The sequence below is a fragment of the Trachurus trachurus genome, assembly GCF_905171665.1.
Source record: "Trachurus trachurus genome assembly, chromosome: 6".
NCBI lineage: Eukaryota > Metazoa > Chordata > Actinopteri > Carangiformes > Carangidae > Trachurus > Trachurus trachurus.
Genome location: NC_139897.1, coordinates 24,655,349 through 24,674,890, shown reverse-complemented (window position 1 = coordinate 24,674,890; position 19,542 = coordinate 24,655,349). Strand labels below are relative to the sequence as shown.

At 46.3% G+C, this 19,542-nt stretch overlaps 1 protein-coding gene across 1 annotated transcript in view; it reads left to right on the top strand.

The window, feature by feature from the left end:
- Nucleotides 1-19,542, top strand: part of hipk2 (homeodomain interacting protein kinase 2) — a 75,899-nt gene that overhangs the window by 43,953 nt on the left and 12,404 nt on the right. Inside the window, exons 3-7 of the mRNA XM_083973624.1 lie at nt 12,697-12,820; nt 13,524-13,643; nt 15,082-15,168; nt 18,763-18,947; nt 19,095-19,257. Coding sequence (XP_083829750.1) covers nt 12,697-12,820; nt 13,524-13,643; nt 15,082-15,168; nt 18,763-18,947; nt 19,095-19,257 — 679 coding nt within the window. The remainder of the gene's footprint in view (nt 1-12,696; nt 12,821-13,523; nt 13,644-15,081; nt 15,169-18,762; nt 18,948-19,094; nt 19,258-19,542) is intronic.

Sequence of the window (19,542 nt, the reverse complement as noted above, 5' to 3'; positions counted from 1 at the left end):
TGGCCTGAGCTTTGAAAGCAACAACACCTGTCCCCTTCGTGACATGGTTCTGTTTCTTGCACGACTGATCTCGACATGAGAAACTGAAGCCCTCATTTACAAGTCAAAAAAAAAAAAGATACACAACCACTACTACTACTGCTTCAACCACCACACACAATCCTGACTATACGTCTCCTTGTATTCGTCGGGCTTCTGAAGAGGCTGCGAGGGAATGGCCTATTTGTCCAAATTCCTCCATAAAGCCCCTAATAATCCTGCTGTTGTTTTCTCTACGTGATGACATTTCTAATTCTTGTCAGGGAAGAATGCAGCGTGACGAACGGTGTTAAGAGTGTCTGAAGGCACAGCAGGAAGGCAGGCAGGCAGGCAGGCAGGCAGGCAGGCAGCACGCCGGGGCAGATATAGAGGGACACGAGTCTGAGGAGGGAAGACTCATGATCAGCAGCAGCAGCAGCAGCAGCGCCTTCACCTTTCCCGAAGGACACTCTTGAGGACATGTTTGTGTGTGTGTGTGTGTGTGTGTGCATAGAGACCTGTGTATTTTCCTTGCATGCTAATGTGATAGCTGTCATGCATGTATGATGTTAATTGTGACAGAGAGCCAGAGGTAGGTGGTTGAGGGTGGTGGTGGCGGTGGGTTAGTCAAGGGAGGGAAGGAGAGAGGCCACTGTGTTAAGATTAAGATCTGACCACATCTGGGTGACAATCTGGATCAGGCTCTGTCAGTCTGTCCTATATCCCCCTCTCTAATTAACCATGAGCCTGCTGCACTCTGGGGAATACAACGAAACACACACACACACACACACACACACACACACGTATCACAAAGAAGAGAGCAGCACTGTATATACAGACAGACAGACAGAGCAGAGGCAGGCAGGCAGAGAGAAAGAAATAAAGAAGCCTGGGGAATCACATCCAGGAAGTCTCTCCCTCCTTGCGTTAAATTTTAGAGAAAGAGAGAGAAAGAGGGAGGGAGGGAGAGATTGTGAGCTCCTCTATAGGACCTGCGTGAGGTTTAGTTACAGCTCTCCGCGGCCCTGTAGCTTGTCGCGAGGCAGCGCAGCCTTGGGCACCGAGAATTCATGTCACACACAGCAGAATTTGATTAGGCGGGAGATGGTATTACTGCCCCGACTGACTGGGTGGGTGGGAGGAAGGAAGAAGAGGGTATAGTCAAACAAGAGGATAGTGATAGAGATGGAGGAGTGATGATGGGATTGGGGCACTGTATAGCACATGTAGACTGTATTTTAGCTCATGCCGGGGTGGGGTTCAGTCTGCCTTTGCAAATGTCTCCCCCATGTGCTCTTTCGCTTGCCCCAGAAATAAGGAACTAGTCAACCAGAGCAGCGTTTATGATTGAAACCGTGTATGTGCATGTGTGTGTTTCGTGTGTGTGTGTGTGTCAATGTGTGTGTGTATTGAATGGCAGGGAGACGTATGTCATTACATCGGTGGGACGGCGCCCCCGTGGCTCCTGGCTATATGTTCTCAGGCGCTGCATTTCAAATGGATTTTTGGCGTCCGTTGTTTTTTTTTTATATACCACATATCCAATATACTGCTGCTGCTGTAGTGTGTATATATACGGCTCCAACTGGACAACCACATTGACCGTGTGCCCCCCCCCACCCTCCCACTCGTTATCCTATCACTTGATCTCTATCTTAGTCGCCTTAAATCAACAGAATGGGACATGTCAGTGTTGTTGGTAGCAACATTAGACCTGCAGTTTCTTGTTCTCTGGACCAAAGCAGCAGCTGCCGGCCGGAGGAGGAAGAGGAGGAGGAAACCAGAGAATAAAAAAATAAAAAAAACGACAATAACGACCATCATGGAGACAGTGGAAAGTACAGACAAAACCTCAAGAGAAGGAGAGGAGACAGACAGCAAGTCGAGCAAGGCAGATGAGACTGTGATTTGTTTGTCCAGCAGTTAATACGACTGTCATGCTGAGATTTTTTTCTTTTCGACTGGTAGAATATTTCGATATTATGATGTACAGTATGTTTTTCAGTGTCTTTTGCCCTGTTGTGGCTTGCTGTGTGTCTGGCTTTTCTTTTGATTGCATGTCAGCCTCAGATGGAGCGTAGCTACCCCACCCCCCCGCCCTCTACGCTCTAATTTGCTGAGGTGATCAAGGCTCGGGGTTTTAGCATCCCCTCTGCCACGAGCAGACACAATCTCATCTGCCTGACTGGCCGCCGCCTGCAATGCGTGCGCCCGTCTGCACGGCGTGTCTCGCTGCCCGTTAGGCCGCGTTCCTGTCTGTTTTGGTAAATGTCTCTGAAACATGGTGACAGACAGGGTCGCCAGCCAGCTGGTTAAGCTGGTTGACTGAGTGACTGCTCTGCTAGGATGTGTTATCGTCTGTCTGCATCTCTGCCAGCCTTTAGTTTGGCTTCACCCATGCACTCCTACACTGCAAAAACTCAAAATGTCACTTCTCGTCAAAACAAATCAAATTATACTCAAAATAAGACTCGTCACATAAAAGCATTTAGACACTTTTTACTTCTTTCAAGCATATTTTCACTTAAAATAAGTAGGAAAAATGAAAATCTGATAGTGGAGCAAGTTTTTCTTTCTTATTACAAGCACAAAAATCTTGCTTTCACTGGCAGATTTTTCTACTTATTTCAAGTGAAAATTAGTTTGAAACAAGTGAAAATGATCTAAAAACAAGTTATTTTAAGTGGAAAGAGATTCGTTTTGACTAGAAATTATACATTTTGACAAGAAATAAGACAAATATTCTTGGAAAGATTTTGAGTTTTTGCAGTGTAGCCAGATCTCTGTATGACCCACATATTTCCCCGTGGGCTTATTGAGAGCAGAGAGTATAGTGACTAACCCAGTGTGAGGATGCGATGGCATCATTCTGAATGGTCAGCAGCGGCGATTTTAGTACTTTCCAAGAAACTTGTCTCTGTTTTCTCTTGTGTATACTCTTTTTTTTACTGCCAGGTTGGATTATCAATTACCCATTTTCAAGTTATTATTTAGAGAGTCCTCTAAAGTCTGACTGTCATGGAGACTGGAGTGTGACAGAGGAGCGCAGCGCCTGCCTCAGGGTTGGGTCCAAGTCTGGCCAGTGGCTGCTAGACTGGCCTAATACTGTCTGACTGTCAGTCCACAGTCCTAATAGGGCAGCAGAGACTTGAGGCTCCCTCTCGGCGTCCCCTACATCTTCTCTCCAGGCTGTCTGTGCAGAGAGCGTCATCACCATGTGACAGATAGATACCCATCATTTAACAATCGCAAATCCTCACCGGCAACTATTCCCTTTGAGAATATGCACAATATGAGTGTGCAAAAACTCAAAATCTTACCAAGAATATTTGTCTTATTTCTAGTCAAAATGTCATTTCTAGTCAAAACAAATCTCATTATACTTAAAATAAGACTTATCACATTAAAAAGTAGCTTGTTTTTAGACAATTTTTACTTTTTTCAAGCATATTTTCACTTGAAATAAGTAGAAAAATCTGACAGTGGAGCAAGTTTTTCTTTCTTATTACAAGCACAAAAAACTTGCTTTCACTGGCAGATTTTTCTACTTATTTCAATAGAAAATTAGTTTGAAACAAGTAAAAAATATCTAAAAACAAGTTAATTTTTAGGTGATGAGTCTTATTTTAAGTGGAAAGAGGTTAGTTTTGACTAAAATTGAAAATTAAAATTTTGACAAGAAATAAGACAAATGTTCTTGGAAAGATTGTGAGTTTTTCCAGTGTGTCTGTGCATGTGCATGTGTGTTGACTGTTGATATCATCTTCCATTGTTGTTCTCATCGCGTCCTCTCCTGTCTTTCCCTCCCCTCATCTCCTTTGCTGTTGCTCCTCCCTTGACCCGTTGTTGAACGAAGCCTGTCCCTTTGACCCCTGGCTGCACCAAGTGATGGGGGTTGGGGGAGGGGAGGGGGGGTTATTATAGAGGAGTGCTACAGGGAGCCGTGCAGGGAGAGCCCCTTGCTGGTTTGCAGGTGGAAATGAGATGTGTTACTGATAGGATCAGCCGCATGCAGGAGAATAATAATAACCACCAGGAAAGAGGTAATTACCAACCTGGTTACGATGCAGCGCTTGCATGGATGTCGGAGCGAACAACTGAGCTGCACTTAAGCTGCGCTCATTGTTTGGTTTTGGTAGATGTTAGCAGTGCTAATGGAAGCTTTTTCAAGTGGAGGGGGAGAGGGGGAAGAAGAAGGAGAGGCAATGGGTACTAAACTGCCTCCATAAGAGAGATGAGGTAGTGGTGGTGCTGGTGCTGGGGGGGATTTCCATAGCAGCAAATATATTGCCAGGGCAGTAAAATATGTGTTTGATGTTCTGTGTTACCTAACAGTAAATCTGATACGTTATCTAACACTGGTGCGAGCAAGCACAGTCATTTGAAAAACGGTCCTGTGTGTGTGTGTCGTGTATAGTGGCGTAGGGTGATGCCATGTGAGAGAATGTGGCATATTATCCGGTGTGCTAATATTGACCGTGCCACGCTGGGACGGCACGGCTCCATGTGCCATGTGGTGGCTCCCTGCCCACTGAATATTTCAATGTATAAAACGCCTCAAAGAGCTGCAAGAGGAGGAGGAAGGAGGAAGTAAGAGGGAGTTTAAAGGGATAGTTCAACATTTTGGCAAATTGGTCCATTGCCATAATCGCTATAGCAGTTCGTTACCTTTATTTGTCGGTGCAAGCTATTTTTAGAACGGCGGAGCAGAGCCGCGAGCTGCTCAGAGCTACGCTACGGAGGCTCAGGGGATTTCTTGGTTTCCCTCATCAAACTCATCAAATACACAATCCAACAACTCCAAAACGCTCTCGTGGACAAGTTGTGACCTGCACATTCACCACACTATGAGATAGTAACAGAACGTTACAAGAAAAGAGTTGTTTTCGAGGTAAATTCATGCAAAACTGCTGATGCGCGTTCCTGTCAGGGACAGTTTTTCAGCAAGCAGTCTCTGAATTTACCTCTAAAAACAACTCTGTCTCGTAACGTTCTGTTATTATCTCATAGCGTGGTGAATGTGCAGGTCACAACTTGTCCACCAGAGCGTTTTGGAGTTGTTGGATTGTGTATTTGATGAGTTTGATGAGGGAAACCAAGAAATCCCATTAGCCTCCGTAGTGTAGCTCTGAGCAGCCCACGGCTCTGCTCCACCGTTTTAAAAATAGCTTGCACCGACAATTAAAGGTAACGAACCTACTGCTATGACTATAGGGAGTATGGCAATGGGGCAATTTGCCAAAATGTTGAACTATCCCTTTAAATGTGAGATGGTGAGAGTGGGAGAGGGAACAGGGAGGACACTTGAATGTAAGAATGCTATCTATGTTATATAGCTCTCGCTCTCAGTTACAGTTTACTCCCTGTGCGGTTGCTGAGCTGAACTCCTTCCTCACGTTGTGTTGAATCAGCACCAGCACCAGCACACACACACACAGCTGTCGCCCATATTTACATTAGCCCCACGTCGATGCATTAGTTAGTGTACTCATAATTTCTATATTGAATAGCTGAGTTGCAAATACGTATCTTGCTTTTTTTTGCATCATCATGAAAGTCTCGTGTCTTTTCACTTTGTCTTGTACCTTTGTATGACAGATCCTCTCTCCTCTCCCCTCCCATAGGCTTTATTTGCCTTTGTTTTAATGCATTGCTAGATCCACAGGGAATGCTAACACATGAACTGGTAAAACAGTGGCAGCCTCGTCAGCGCTTTCAGCTCGGCCTTTTTTCAGGGAGAAAAGAAAAAGAGTGAGAGCGAGAGAGGGAGAGGGAGAGGGAGGCCTGTTTTCAGGACCTTAAACACTAGGAATGTCGCCCCTGCTTAGTGAGCGAGCGAGGCAACATTTCTCAAGGACTCTGAAAAAGTTTTGCCTTGTCCAGACATCACCCTCACCCTCCCCCTCCCCCTCTCCCTCCCTCCTCCCCCATCTTTCCACCCCTCAACCACCTGGCGCACCAGCGAGGCCGTAAAAATTTAAATGCAATCTACCGTCTCTGTTTACGTAAATGTGCATTTACATGATCGCTGCATCCTGTGTCTGAACTCCTGCACCGTGGAGCGCTTTGTTGCTGTGATGAGATCAGGTGCTGCAGCTGAGGAGGTATAGTGAATATGTATATGTAGATATGCATGTGTGTGTGTGTGTGTGTAGCGTGTGTGTGTAGCGTTGGGGTGGTGGTGGGTCCCTGCGAGCCACAGGTGCGCGGTAGGGGATGTAACTCTGCACATTGATTTCACAGTCAGCGACCACCATGCAATATATCCAGAAAAGTGTTTCTCTACGGTGCGTCTTCAAAGAGGCTGTGGAGGAACCTTTGAGGGCATGAATATGTAGATGAATACCCCAGGGGGGTGGGAGAGGGGGGAGGCAGGGAGTCATTCACAGCACCAACCCGAACCTTTTACATTAGGCAAGGGCAGAGCGTGGGATGGAGAGAGGGGAAGAGGCAAGGAGAAGGGAGGAGAAGGGAAAGAAGAGGAGATAGAGGGTAGAAAAGTTAATGGCAGGCTCTTTCCTCATGGAGTGCTTTTTCTTGTTAGCGCCGGCTGGGCAGCTTATACCTCTCTCTCTCTCTCTCCACCACAGCCAACGCTGCTACGTTTATAACCGTGCTTTCAATAAGATCTTATTTACCTTCAGTGTCCATGCTGCTCTTTACTTCTAACTGCCTGTCTGCCTATTGAATAAAACATAGTTACACAAGGGCCAATGATGAAGTCTTTGAAATGGAAAGAAAAGGGATCAAACCCATTACCATAGACCGGCTGACCTGTGTGCGTGCGTGTGTGTGTGTGTGCGTGTGTGTGTGTGTTTGTGTGTGTGTGTATAAATGCTGCAGGGTTCCAGGGATCCATCAGTCTCCCATCTGGAGCCAAGCTAAGGGAAGGTCAGCCTGATGGATACATCCTGACATGCACACAGCCTGTGATGTCAGCTGTGTGTGTCTGTGAGCGTGTCCGTGCGTGTGTGTGTGTGTGTGTGTTTATGTGTGTGTGTGTGTGTGTGTGGGCTGGCCGGCCAGCCAAGCGCAGGCACGGTTCAACAGAGCAGAGGGCGGATAGGCGAGCAGGGAGGGGAGAGCTGCTAGACTGGCCTGGCCTCAGCGCCCTAGTTCGAGGGGTTTGAAGGGGGATGAGGGGGGTGGATGGGGGGGGGGGGGGGGGGGGGGGTTGCTGGCAGAGGAGGAGGAGGAGGAGGGGGAGTGTGTGGGGGGGGTGGGGGGGGGGGGGGGTAGATGGTAAAGCAGGGTGAGGTGTAGGGGTTGGCCGGGGCTGAGGTGTAAGGGTGGGCTGGGGTGGCAGAAAGAAAGGAGCCATTCATGAGCCGTGCCATCTCTGGCTCCCAAGGGGACCGGGGCTCATCAATGACCAGGCCAGCTGGGAGGATGTCAGCATGCAGACTCCCCCCTTCTCTCCCCCCTCTCTCTCCCCTCTCCCCCCTCTCTCTCTCTCTCTGTGCATCCCACCCTCCCTCTTTCTTTTGTCAAGGGCCAGTGCTGTCAGAGCCACTAGCTTGAACACTGAGGCCTCTCATGCTGTTGGGTTCCCAGTGAAATCCCAGAAAAAGAAGAAAAAGCCTTGCCTCGCCTCTGGGCTAGCCAGTGTTTCACACACCGTATGTACTGTATGTGACAGCTCACCTCCAGCCTACGAGCAGAGAGACACGCACGGTCTGACTGCGACTCTGCGCTGCGGTGTGGCCGCGCCAGCTGGAGAGGAGCGAGGTGGGGTGCATCTTAAAAGGCGATAACACAGCGGTGTCTGCTGAGTGTCATATGTTTAGATGGCGTGTCCAAGAGCCTTAATTCTGCTGCTTTTCAGCCACAGTCAGAAAAAAACTGTACTTTTTTTTTTTTTTTTTTGCATGTAAGTGCATTGGCAAAGTCTTTGAGTGCTCCAGAGTTAAAATCCATCTGAACTTCTGGCTGCTGGAGTGCTGTGTTTTTTTTTTCTTTCTTTCTTTCACCTGCGATAGAGATGAAGAGTAAATGTCATTTCTGCATGAATTGTCAGTCTCTGGTGCTCTGCTGCTGCTGCTGCTGCTGCTGCTCTAGGAAGGAAAGGGGGACAGGAAAGGAGCAAGGTTTGTGAGGCTGCACAGATGTGTGTGCTGTTTATCACTGCCAGTGAAAGGCCTGCATCAGCAGCAGCTGTGGGGCGCTTTGCATGCAATTGCAGCAGCGCGCTGGTAGGGGCACATTTGCATTTGTGGTTTCATATCACATTTCGTATCATGAGCAGCGACGTTACTCCCTCTCTCTTCCTTCCACCCTTCCTTTGCTCTTCTCTCTCTCTCTCTCTCTTGCTCTCTCTCTCTGCCTTTCGCTGAGGCGGAGGAGCTTTTCTGTGCGAGGCAGCGGAGCCGCGAGAAACAGCCTAAGTAGAGCACTGGAGCGTAACCCTGGAAGGTTCAGGCTGAAACGGATCCAAGCATAACATCAACACTAGCAAATCTCTCCATCACACACAAGGGCAATGTCCATGTGGTCACGGCACACAAGCTAACATGCCTGCTACTAAAGTTTGTTGAAGTTGGCTGTTACAAAAGCCATATGACATGCATGCGTCAGCTGCCCTTAAGCTCTTCTTCTTGCGTCAGTATTAGTTTTTGTTTGGGAGCTTGTGTGAATTACATACCATAATGGTGATTGATGTTGGACCCTGTGTGTGTGTGTGTGTCCAGAAAAAGTGGGTTGAAGTCAGAGGTCCTGCGGTCTCATGTGTGTGTGTGTGTCCGCTGGAATTGCAGGGATCTAGAGGACCCTCTGATGAAAGGGCTTCCTGCGGCTTTCATTTCCACAATGCGTTTTGATGGGGAGACTTTCCACACAGCTGAGTCGAGAAAAGAAAAAAGAAAAAGCCCTGTGTTATTATGAGAGAAGCACATCTCCTCCTGCAGCTCACCATGCATCATATGTATATTTTTGATTTCTTGAAGTCATATAACATTTTTAGGGGAGCTCATACTCATGCAAATGAGAAGGTATATAGGTGGGTCTATATATATATACTTTGTGTAGGAATGTGTGAATCCTATTTAGATGACAAATGCACCGCAGAGCTGCAGGGCCGCTCCAGTATATTGGTTTCATTGTATCGTAAAACTATAGCATAGGTAAAAAAAAAGATGAAGAAGAGGAAAAAAAAGAAAGAAACATAGCGCTGCCTGCTGCTATTATCAACTTCTGCTCAGACAGCGTGATAAGCAAAGAGCGGAAGAACAAACAATGATGTTTGAATGTATAAATAGAACATAATCTTCACAAACTTCTGTGCATTGTTCCGCAGTTTGTCATGAAACAAAGTGTTTAAATGATTTGACTTGGGTTTCTGAGGACTATAAATTGACCTCGACTTCAAAAGCCACGCTGAATAATAATAGTAGGACGGTTCATAAATCTGCATATGAACATGTGACTCATGGAGAGAGTCCTCCTCATCCAGCCTGACTGAGAGTGTTTCTGCCTGAGAGTGAAAGAGGGACAGGAGGAGTTTGACTTTTGTTGGTGCGCTTGCTTGTTTGAGGTTGCTTGTTACAGTACCTGTGTGTGTGTGTGTGTATGTGTGTGTGTGCAGCTGTTATTTTCTCTGTGATGTCCGTGATGAAACTCCAGCCTGTCTAACAGCCTGTTAGAGTTCACGCTGATCCCGGTCCTGTTGTCCATCTCCTCCTCTCCCCGCTACCTTCAGCAGACCGTGCTGTTCCCTCTCCTCTATCACCTCCTCGCCAGCCAGGCTTCTTTATGTTTCGTTGGCAGCCTCCCTGATAGACGTCTCCACTCATTGTGTGTGAAGGTGTCTTTTTATTGATGGTGTTGTAATGGCGCCCTAAGATACTGTTGCTATAGAGCGCTGTCTGTGGTGTCTGTTCTGTTCCCCCGCTGCCCCTGAGACCCCAATCACCACCTTCTGTGACAGGAGCTCTTAACTGAGCAAAGCGCTGCTCCCCCTCATTTGCTTTATTTCTGTCTCTTCCCCTTTACTTCGCGCTCTCTTCCTGACTTATTTCTCTTTGTGTTGCTCTCCTCGTCTTGTTTATCCTTGTCGTTATCTTCCACCTCTACATACCGGTCAAACTTCAGCTTCTCCTGTCCTCTTCTTTTGATTCCACCCAGCATCAGCGAGAAGCAGTGAATAGGTATTTATTTAGGTGGCTACAGGTAGAAATTTTGCTTTTAAAGGTGTTCAGAAAGGGCCGTTTGTCCTGTTTTGTCGCGCCTCCTTCCACAAGTTTACCCGAGTAAGAAAACAAATTTGATTGGTTGTTATCGAGTGGGCGGGATATTTAATGTTTGTGGCGGGACCGAGACCATAGGCTTGCTATGTTATAGCTTGCTAACTTAGCTAGCGAGGCTAAGTGATGGGCTGCAGGGATCCGGAGGAGGAGAGTGGAGTATAGGGACGGAGGAGAGTTTGTGTCGGTGGTGGCACCCCTAGTTTTTCTCATACGTTTGATTGACGGATGACGGATCCAATATCATTGGCTGATTAATCCTGAGCAACGTGACGCATAATTTGTGCGCCTGCATTATCCAATGCGGAAAAAAACTACCCCACTTTCACCCCGGATTTACTCAAAAATATAATTTTGCACAAAGTTTGGCCTACATCGTCTGATAGATGAGTGATTACACTAATGTTAAGACCCATAGTGGGCTCAAAATCAATTTTCTTTTCTGAATACCTTTAAACACACAAGATGTTCACTCATTCTCCTCCAAACCCTTCAGCTGCCCTCAGACCACTCACACATATTCCCCCTGCCCCCCTGCAGGCCTGTAAAGTCCTATAGCGTCCCCGTCCACCCCCCATGCTGTTTTCCACATTCTCTGTTTCCCTGGTACCTACAGTTTCAGCGGGCCCGAGGGGCTAGGCGCCTTCATTTCTCTCTCGGAGACCTAAACCCTGCCAGAGCCCGCCAATAAGGCTTAGGAGGGAAAGTGGTGGGGGGTTGGAGGTTGGAGGGTGGGGGGGGCGGGGGGGGGGGGGGGGTGCACTAGCCTAGTTACCATTGTCAGAGCAATTAGTATTGTGAACCCGGCAACGAACGAGAAACTTTCCAAGATCAGCCTTAAGCTCCTGTAATTTGTGTGTCACGCTGTTACCATGTTATTAATTGATAAAGAGGAGGGGGGAGGGGAGGGGAGGGGGGGACTAGAGACGACACAGACAGGACAAGAGCTCAAGACCAAAAGACGTCTGGTCCGTCCTGATGACAGTCTGAGAACCTCTTGGAAGTGGTTTTGGGTTATTAGCGAGCGGAGCCACGATGTTCCTGGTTATTTTAAGCCCCAGCAGAGACGAGAGCTCACTCAGAAGTGTGTTAGTCTTTTTGACAGGACATAAAAACCCGCTGAATTAAATTTGGGAATTGTTTGGGACTGCGGCGCTGTTCCGATAACTCGAGCAATATTTCTCCTTTTTCATCAAATCAGAGATATTTATCTCTCCTACCACTGAAATGATCTGAAGTGGTGGAGCGCTGCATGTGTGTGTGTGGGGGGGGGGGGTGCACTGAGCTTAATTCTCAGTGTCTGAGAATTAAGCTCAAATGTAACGCAACCTGCTAAAAGCCCGGATGAAGCTCGTTGCATGCTCAAGAGAATATTTATGTTGGTTTTATTTTTCATGGCATAATTGCTTCCACATTGCTTTGTGGCAGTGGACTGTGAAAACACAGTAAACATGCACTTCTGCCCCTGCACAGTCTCTGTGTTTGTTTGACTAGCAGAGATGGGGCTCAGTGATTGGTGCCTGCTCCTGCACGGTTCATCAATCAGTTATCTGCAAGGTGCCACCTCGGAAACTGCCAACATGACAGCCCACAGACACGGCGAATTAATTGAATCTCCTGTCTTACTGTTAAAAAAAAAAGAAAAAAAAGTGAGCGCTAATTTGTGTGTGCATGTTGTCTAATTAGATCAGTTGGCTCTGGGAATGTAAAGTAAAATTTGTGGACGGTCTCCATGTCACTCCTACATACACTGCATCGATTTTCTTCCCTCTCCTCCTGACCTGTGCGTACTCCACTGCACTGCAAAAAGAATACAACAACAGTACAACAAAACAAGAATATATGTCTTATTTCTTGTCAAAATGTATAATTTCTAGACAAAACTAATCTCTTTCCATTTAAAATAAGACTCATCGCCTAAAAATTAACTTGTTTTTAGATCATTTTCACTTGTTTCAAACTAATTTTCACTAGAAATAAGTAGAAAAATGTACTCATTTTAATTTTAAGTCTTTTGTGCTTGTAATAAGAAAGAAAAACTTGCTCCACTATCAGATTTTTCTACTTATTTCAAGTGAAAATATGCTTGAAAGAAGTAAAAAGTGTCTCATTTGAGTGAGCTAATTTTTATGTGACGAGTCTTATTTTGAGTATAATTTGATTTGATTTGACTAGAAATTACATTTTTGACTAGAAATAAGACAAATATTCTTGGTAAGATTTTGAGTTTTTGCAGTGTGTAGTGAGACGCTGCTCACAAGGCTCCCGCAAATATGACTTCATATTGAAGATGACAGTGTAGTCATGTTGCATTTATGTGTAATATCTTTGTCCCATTACAGCTCCACTCAGCCTGAACTTACATACGGTTTCCTTATAAGAGAGAAAAAGGCTCTAACTATACTAACAGTTCCTGTGTTGTTTCCTCTGTCCTCAGGGCTCCGGAGATCATCTTGGGCCTGCCGTTCTGCGAGGCCATCGACATGTGGTCCCTGGGCTGTGTGATAGCTGAGCTCTTCCTGGGATGGCCCCTCTACCCCGGAGCCTCGGAGTACGATCAGGTAACACATGATTGCTTGGACTTTCAAAATCTTCTGCTGCCCCCGACCTTTGAGCGGCTCATGATTGCACACGCTTGGATGTTGTTGGGGGGGGGGGGGCGGCTGCTGGCTGCTAACATACCTGCACGTCTGTGTGTGCGTGTGTTCTCCCTCTCGAGGGTGTGTGTGCTTTTAAGTGTGTTTGGGAGGGTGGGATGCTTCTCTAATCCCCCTGACAGCCCCTGATGATTCTTGCGCAGCCTTCCCTGTTTATCTGAACAGATGCCACGGAGCCACTTGTCCAATTAGCGCAGCCCCTGTGCTCCAGAGCAAGACACTGCAGCGTTCCCCACTCTCGATCGCTCAGACGAGGCTCAGTGGGAAAACCTTCCAGCAAGTTGTGCTCCATCACCGAACAAGCTTGCCTGATTTCCTTCTTCTCCTTCTTCTTTTTTTTTTTTTTCTCTTTCGGCCCCAAAACTTAGGCAAAGTGTCTCATTTGCAAGTCTGACATCAATCGTTAAGACGCCTCAGCTCAGGTCATGTTTTGGTGCTATAGATATTCCAGCCAGATCCATTTGGAGTAGGCCTAGTTAATGTCAGCCTAGATTTTCACACCGTACGTCCTTCTCAAAGTTTTTTCTTGTGAAGTGCTTCCAAACTAAAATGTTTCACTCGTGCATGTGATGTGACTGTTTTTTTTTCTTCGTCTCGCGTGTTGCAGATCCGGTACATCTCACAGACGCAGGGTTTGCCAGCGGAGTATCTGTTGAGCGCAGGGACCAAGACCACCAGGTTCTTCAACAGAGACCCCGACTCCACCTACCCCCTCTGGAGACTCAAGGTACAGCTGGTACGATAGAGATAAGATAGATAGATAGATAGATAGATAGATAGATAGATAGATAGATAGATAGATAGATAGATAGATAGATAGATAGATAGATAGATAGATAGATAGATAGATAGATAGATAGATAGATAGATAGACACACAGAAAAACACAGGGCTCTGTTTCTGACTATAAACAAAGTGAGAGGTGTTATGAAAGCAAAATAGATCTGTGTTAGAGGATTTGACAAATGGAAACCCATGCAGCCCAGAGCTCCCCCTCTCCCAGCCTTTCCCACTGTCCCATTATGTAGGCCACTCAATGAGGAGGTGCACTCCTTTCTTTCCTAGCCTGATTAACTTAACTTGAACTTTTGTGTGTGTCGTCGCACAGTTGAATTTGCACACCGAGTTCCTGACTGTATCAAATTGCAAACACTGAATGATCCTCCATCTCTGCAGGGTATGCCGATGTGTTTGTTTCCAACGTCTGCTCTGTCTGATCTGCTTCGGAAAGAAAAAAAAGACTAAAAAAAAAGAGAAGCCGAGCTCTTCTTCTTCTTGTGAAACCCATCAACATACCACACTGACAACAACAGATGAGAGTGATGATTGGAGTTTAAATGAAGACACATTAATATAGAGTGGAGAGCGTGCGTGCTCTGCAGTCAGCTGCCCACGGGCTTTTAGCAGGTGTCAGGTAAAAAAAAAAAAAAGAAAAGTTACGCAACTTTTCCCACATGTTTGCTCACACTGAGGAATTTCTATGAAGAAGTGTTAAGAGCTCTGGGCTCATGTGGCTCTTTTTTTTTTTTTATAAACACACTGTTGTCATTTGCTCTGAGTTGACAGCAGCGCTATATAAGAATGACACAGAGACGGTTTATTAGCTGTAACTCATCGGTATCTTCTATCTAGCGTCTCTGGTATGTGGAAAGTCAAACATCAAGGCATCCTGATCCTGACCGACTTCTTTTCCGATCTGAAGAAGAAGAAGAGCGACGGCTCAGCTTCGATCTGACCTCGCCACGTGTTTCCACGTCGACGAATGGCAGCTGCGTTGCTTTCTCGCTGCCTGTAATTAAAAATACCATGTGTTCGTGGATCGGGTTTGAGTTCTCAACCTTTGAAGGATAATCACGATGTTTATTCTTCATATCACTCCCGTCTGTACCTCGACTCGGTGTTGATGGGATGTAGTGTGCATTTCCACATGCAGCAGCACCCCCGACCCCCCCCCCTTTTTCCTTCCCTATCCTTTCCTTTCCCTATCTTCTCTAGCTGTTAGATGAGTGTTTGTGCGCTACCCCAGGGTTGCTCAGAGGGCAAGCCGAGTCCTGCTGCACATCAACAACAAGAGGCTGTAATGAGCCAAATGTAAATAGTGCGTTTCCAGAGGGGGAAGTGTGATGGGATTTGGGATGAACATCTGCTTCTTGTCTCTCCCACAGACTCAGGAGGACCACGAGGGTGAAACGGGGATCAAGTCCAAGGAGGCTCGCAAGTACATCTTCAACTGCTTGGATGACATGGCGCAGGTACTATTATACACGTCTGAAAAGCACCACTGATGTTTTTGCTTCAATGTCTCACATTTTGAAGGCCTCCATCCTCTGATGACGCTACTTATAGATCCCGGGGCCAGTTTGATCCATCACATCACATCCCGAGAATTATCTATCAAATATTTGAAGACCTTTAAAATATTTATCCTTTCACGGCCTGATCTCCAGATGCGGTGGAGCTCTTGCCGCTATATAGGATTTTTTTTTACAGCAGTGAACTGAAAGCAGCTGTTCACCGACAAAAAAAAAAAAAAAAAAACCTCCTCAACCCTCTGCTCTGCCTCTGCTCTTCATTTCGCTCCGACCGCTGTCTAATAAGTTACAGACAGACATTTGAGCTGAACATGTGGTGAGGCTGGTTAACGTGTTAGATATGTACAGTTTGCTTTTCCTATTTAAGCGCCGACGAGTGTTGTGGCGGTGCCGTTTCTGCTCCGTACATCTGCACTGCATGTCAGCATGTAGAGGGCAAAAAAGGTACAAAATGTTTTCCTCTGTTTCATCTGCTCTTTCACACACACACACACACACACACTCACTGACACACTCATATTCATACATGCGCACATTCCACAGGGTCCCAACCAGTTTTTCAGACCGGCTCAGTGGGACCCGCAGCGTGTTGTGTCTGCGTGACTCAGCTGGTTCGCCCCTCTCTCCCTGCAGCGCTGCCTGCATGTCACCTGTTGGAATCTGTTTGTTTTAGGGAAAGACGTTACATAACTTACCAAAAAAAAGCGACTTTAAGCGAGTTTAAGGCGGGAGAAGCACTGTCATTGACCTCGGCCACATCTTTTGTCACGTTTTTTTTTTTTTCCCTCTCTGTGACTCAGAGTGAATTCATCTCTCCACGGTGGGAAAGTTCACATGTAGCCATGACATTTTGATAGGACGTGCCTGACAGTGAGATGATAGTGCAGTGTTGTTTTGTTCCCCCTTAGCTCGGGCCAAATGCTGGTTCTGCTGGCAGATACGGCAGCGCTGATGGAAAATTACAATGTTTTTCCTAGGTTCCCCTTCAAATCTCTGACAGTGCTCTCCCGTCATCACGCTCCTCGATCCTGCCTCCGATAAAGACTAGCCAAGAGATAAGAGTTAAGCAGGTGAATTATTTCTTTTTTTTTTTTTTTTTTTTTCGAATATGGATGAAGTCTCGGTGCCCAAACAGCAGCAACAACACATGTAGCTACTTAAGTGATGGAGACAATTACGGGTGTCCAGTAGCGCCCTGGGCCGCTGTCAGGCCTGTCTGGAATAACATGCTGTCGGCTGGGACGAGATGCTATCACTGCCTGGGTTTGTTGAATTTGCAGTTACCACACACACAGACACACACACACACACACATGCAGCATGGAGTTTAATGAAACCAACCTGCAGTGGTATGATATCCCCTGGGTCATCTCTGTCTCCTATGCTTCAAGCTCTGTGTCCCATCTTTCTCTCACTGTTTGCAGCCAGACTCGGCTTTGCTGCAGAAACACAGAGGAGATACTAGCAGAGCTGCACAAGCTTAATGTGAGAGAAAACCGCCTATTTTGCCCCCATCTCACTATCCCCGACTGTATAAACAAGTCAAGTCAGCCTTGTGGACATCTGTCTCCGCGTGTATAATGGATGATATAGCTGAAGGCCCTGCAAGACAGAGGGGCTGGGTGCCAGGAAGAGATAATGAACCTCCTTTCAGTCGTGGGAAATGTGGGGAGGCTTTAGTCACAAGTATATCTAATTTGAGTAAATCAGAGACCCAACTTAGAGCAAATGGCCCGATGCGGATGTGGAGGGAAGGTTTGGAACTGCTCAAAAATGGATTCCACTTTGATCTGCAATCATCCGATATCTCCGTTGATAGGAGTGAAACCACATAGCAGCGTGTTCTTCACCTTATCTTCCTTTTATTACATACACTTAAACACACTCATCCTTTCTTTCCGCCTCTCCTCCCACTGTGAAATAAAGTTTACGAGCGAATCCGCACATGCTGCTGCTGCTGCTGCTGCGGCGGTGCTGCAGCAGCGTGCGTCCTGCATGCCCAACTCCACGTCTCCTGAGGCGTAGCCCAATCTGTCCCACTGCTCGACATCTGCCGTCCATGCCCTTAACTCCGGTAGTGGTTATGTCAGTTGCTCCTCACGACACAGATGTGGCTCCATAAACAGCCGTTGACATGCAAGACACGCGAGGCTGACCATGTTAGTGGAAGCCCCTGTGTTCTTCACAGACTGTTTCCCATTCAACATTTGGAAATGTCAAATGTTGCCTTTCTGCTGCAACTTGGAAGTAAAACGAGGCCTGAAAATATCTCGTCTATCTAGTAAATCCACATATTTTAATTAAATCGATGATGAGCAAACTTTTTTTTTTTTTCCTTCTTCAGGCCACTTTCTCATTGCGGCACACCTCGGCCTCATGCTACGCGTGCACCGCCGAACTGTATACACTTTCCCAAAGTCATCTCTTCGACTCGCAGAGGACAATGTGATTATTTCTCACCTCATTCTGCAGATTATTCCTTTATCACAGCCAGCGGAGATGGCAAGCAGAGAGAGAGAGAGAGAGAGAGAGAGAGAGAGAGGCGTGCATGGTTACCGAGCCTGAATAACCTGCATAGAGAAAAGAGAATTGAATCAGATTTGCGGTGTTGACTGGCAGCACATCTGATAGCCCCTGGAGCAGGCCTACAGATAAGCGCCGCGTCCTTATGAAAAACAGGCCTGCTACCTCTGCACGGCAGAACCACAATAAACAAGGCTTGCCTGTCTGTGTGTCTGTCTGTGTGTCTGTTGTCCCCCTGTCTCTGTCCTCGCGTCGCCTGACAAACTGCTTGTTCGTTTTAGCCCAGACAGACTATATCATGACCTTGTCCTGCTTCCTCCATTCCTCACCCCCACACACACGACACAACGACAACCCAAAAAAGTAAAAAAAAACAAAAAAAAAAAACAGCCCCATTTCCTACCAGTTCTGTAGATTTGCATCAAAGCTGAAGAAAAATCTGCTGCTCTCCCCCAGTATTTATCCACAACCTAAGCTGCAGTGCTTAATACAGATGGAGCAACATGATGTTCCAAGGCAGCTTCCCAGAACTGCCTCAGAACATATTTAGGTTAAGTTGTCTTATGTCAGCTTTTTTTTTTTTCAGAGGCAACTCAGAAAACGGTGTTCTTTGTGAAAGGGCTTCTTTAACAACTCGCCAATGGAAGCATTTATTGGGTTCATGTTTTTTTGTTTGTTTTCACATCTTAGGAGGAATAGATAAAAATCTCAGCGAAGGCGCCAGGAGATATTTCAAGTGGCGCTATGAATACCAGTGCAAATGTTTATAATGTCACTAAAGTGCAAGGTTATCACTGTGGCTCTGTGACACACAAACTGACACCCTAACTGATGAGGCCTTGTGAGTATATTAATAGGTCTCTCTATGGGAATGAACCGCGGGAGAGATTTTTTACTCTGACGTCTGCAGAAACATTAGAGACCTTGAATACTCAATCAGCCATTTGAGATGCTAAGAATCGGTGTGTGTGTGTGTGTGTGTGTTTGTGTGTGTTTGTTTCATGCATCCAGGTGAACATGACGTCAGATCTGGAGGGGAGCGACATGCTGGCGGAAAAGGCCGACAGGAGGGAGTTCATCGACTTGTTAACCAAGATGCTGACCATCGACACGGACAAGAGGATCACCCCCATCGAAACGCTCAACCACCCCTTCGTCACCATGTCCCATCTCCTCGATTTCCCGCACAGCACACAGTATGAGCTCGACACACACTCTGTTGTTGTTCTCTGTTGTTGTTCTTCTTCTCATTATTAATGATCATTTTAAGCAGCAGCAGAAGTAACGTCTCTCATCTCATCTCATCCCCCCCTCCTCTCCCACTCTCTGTCTCTCTGTCACAGCGTGAAGTCGTGCTTCCAAAACATGGAGATCTGCAAGCGGCGTGTCAACATGTACGACACGGTCAACCAGAGCAAGACGCCCTTTATCACCCACGTGGCCCCCACCACCTCCACCAACCTCACCATGACCTTCAACAACCAGCTCAACACTGTGCACAGCCAGGTACGAAACAAACAAACATACAAAAAAAAACTACACTGCAAAAACTCAAAAAATATTTCCAAGAATATTTGTCTTATTTCTTGTCAAAATGTCTCATTTCTAGTCAAAACTAATCTCTTTCCACCTAAAAATTAACTTGTTTTTAGATTATTTTAATTTTAAGTTTTTTGTGCTTGTAATAAGAAAGAAAAACTTGCTCCACTATCAGATTTTTCTACTTATTTTAAGTGAAAATATGCTTAAAAGACGTAAAAAGTGTCCAAAACAAGCTAATTTTTAATGTGA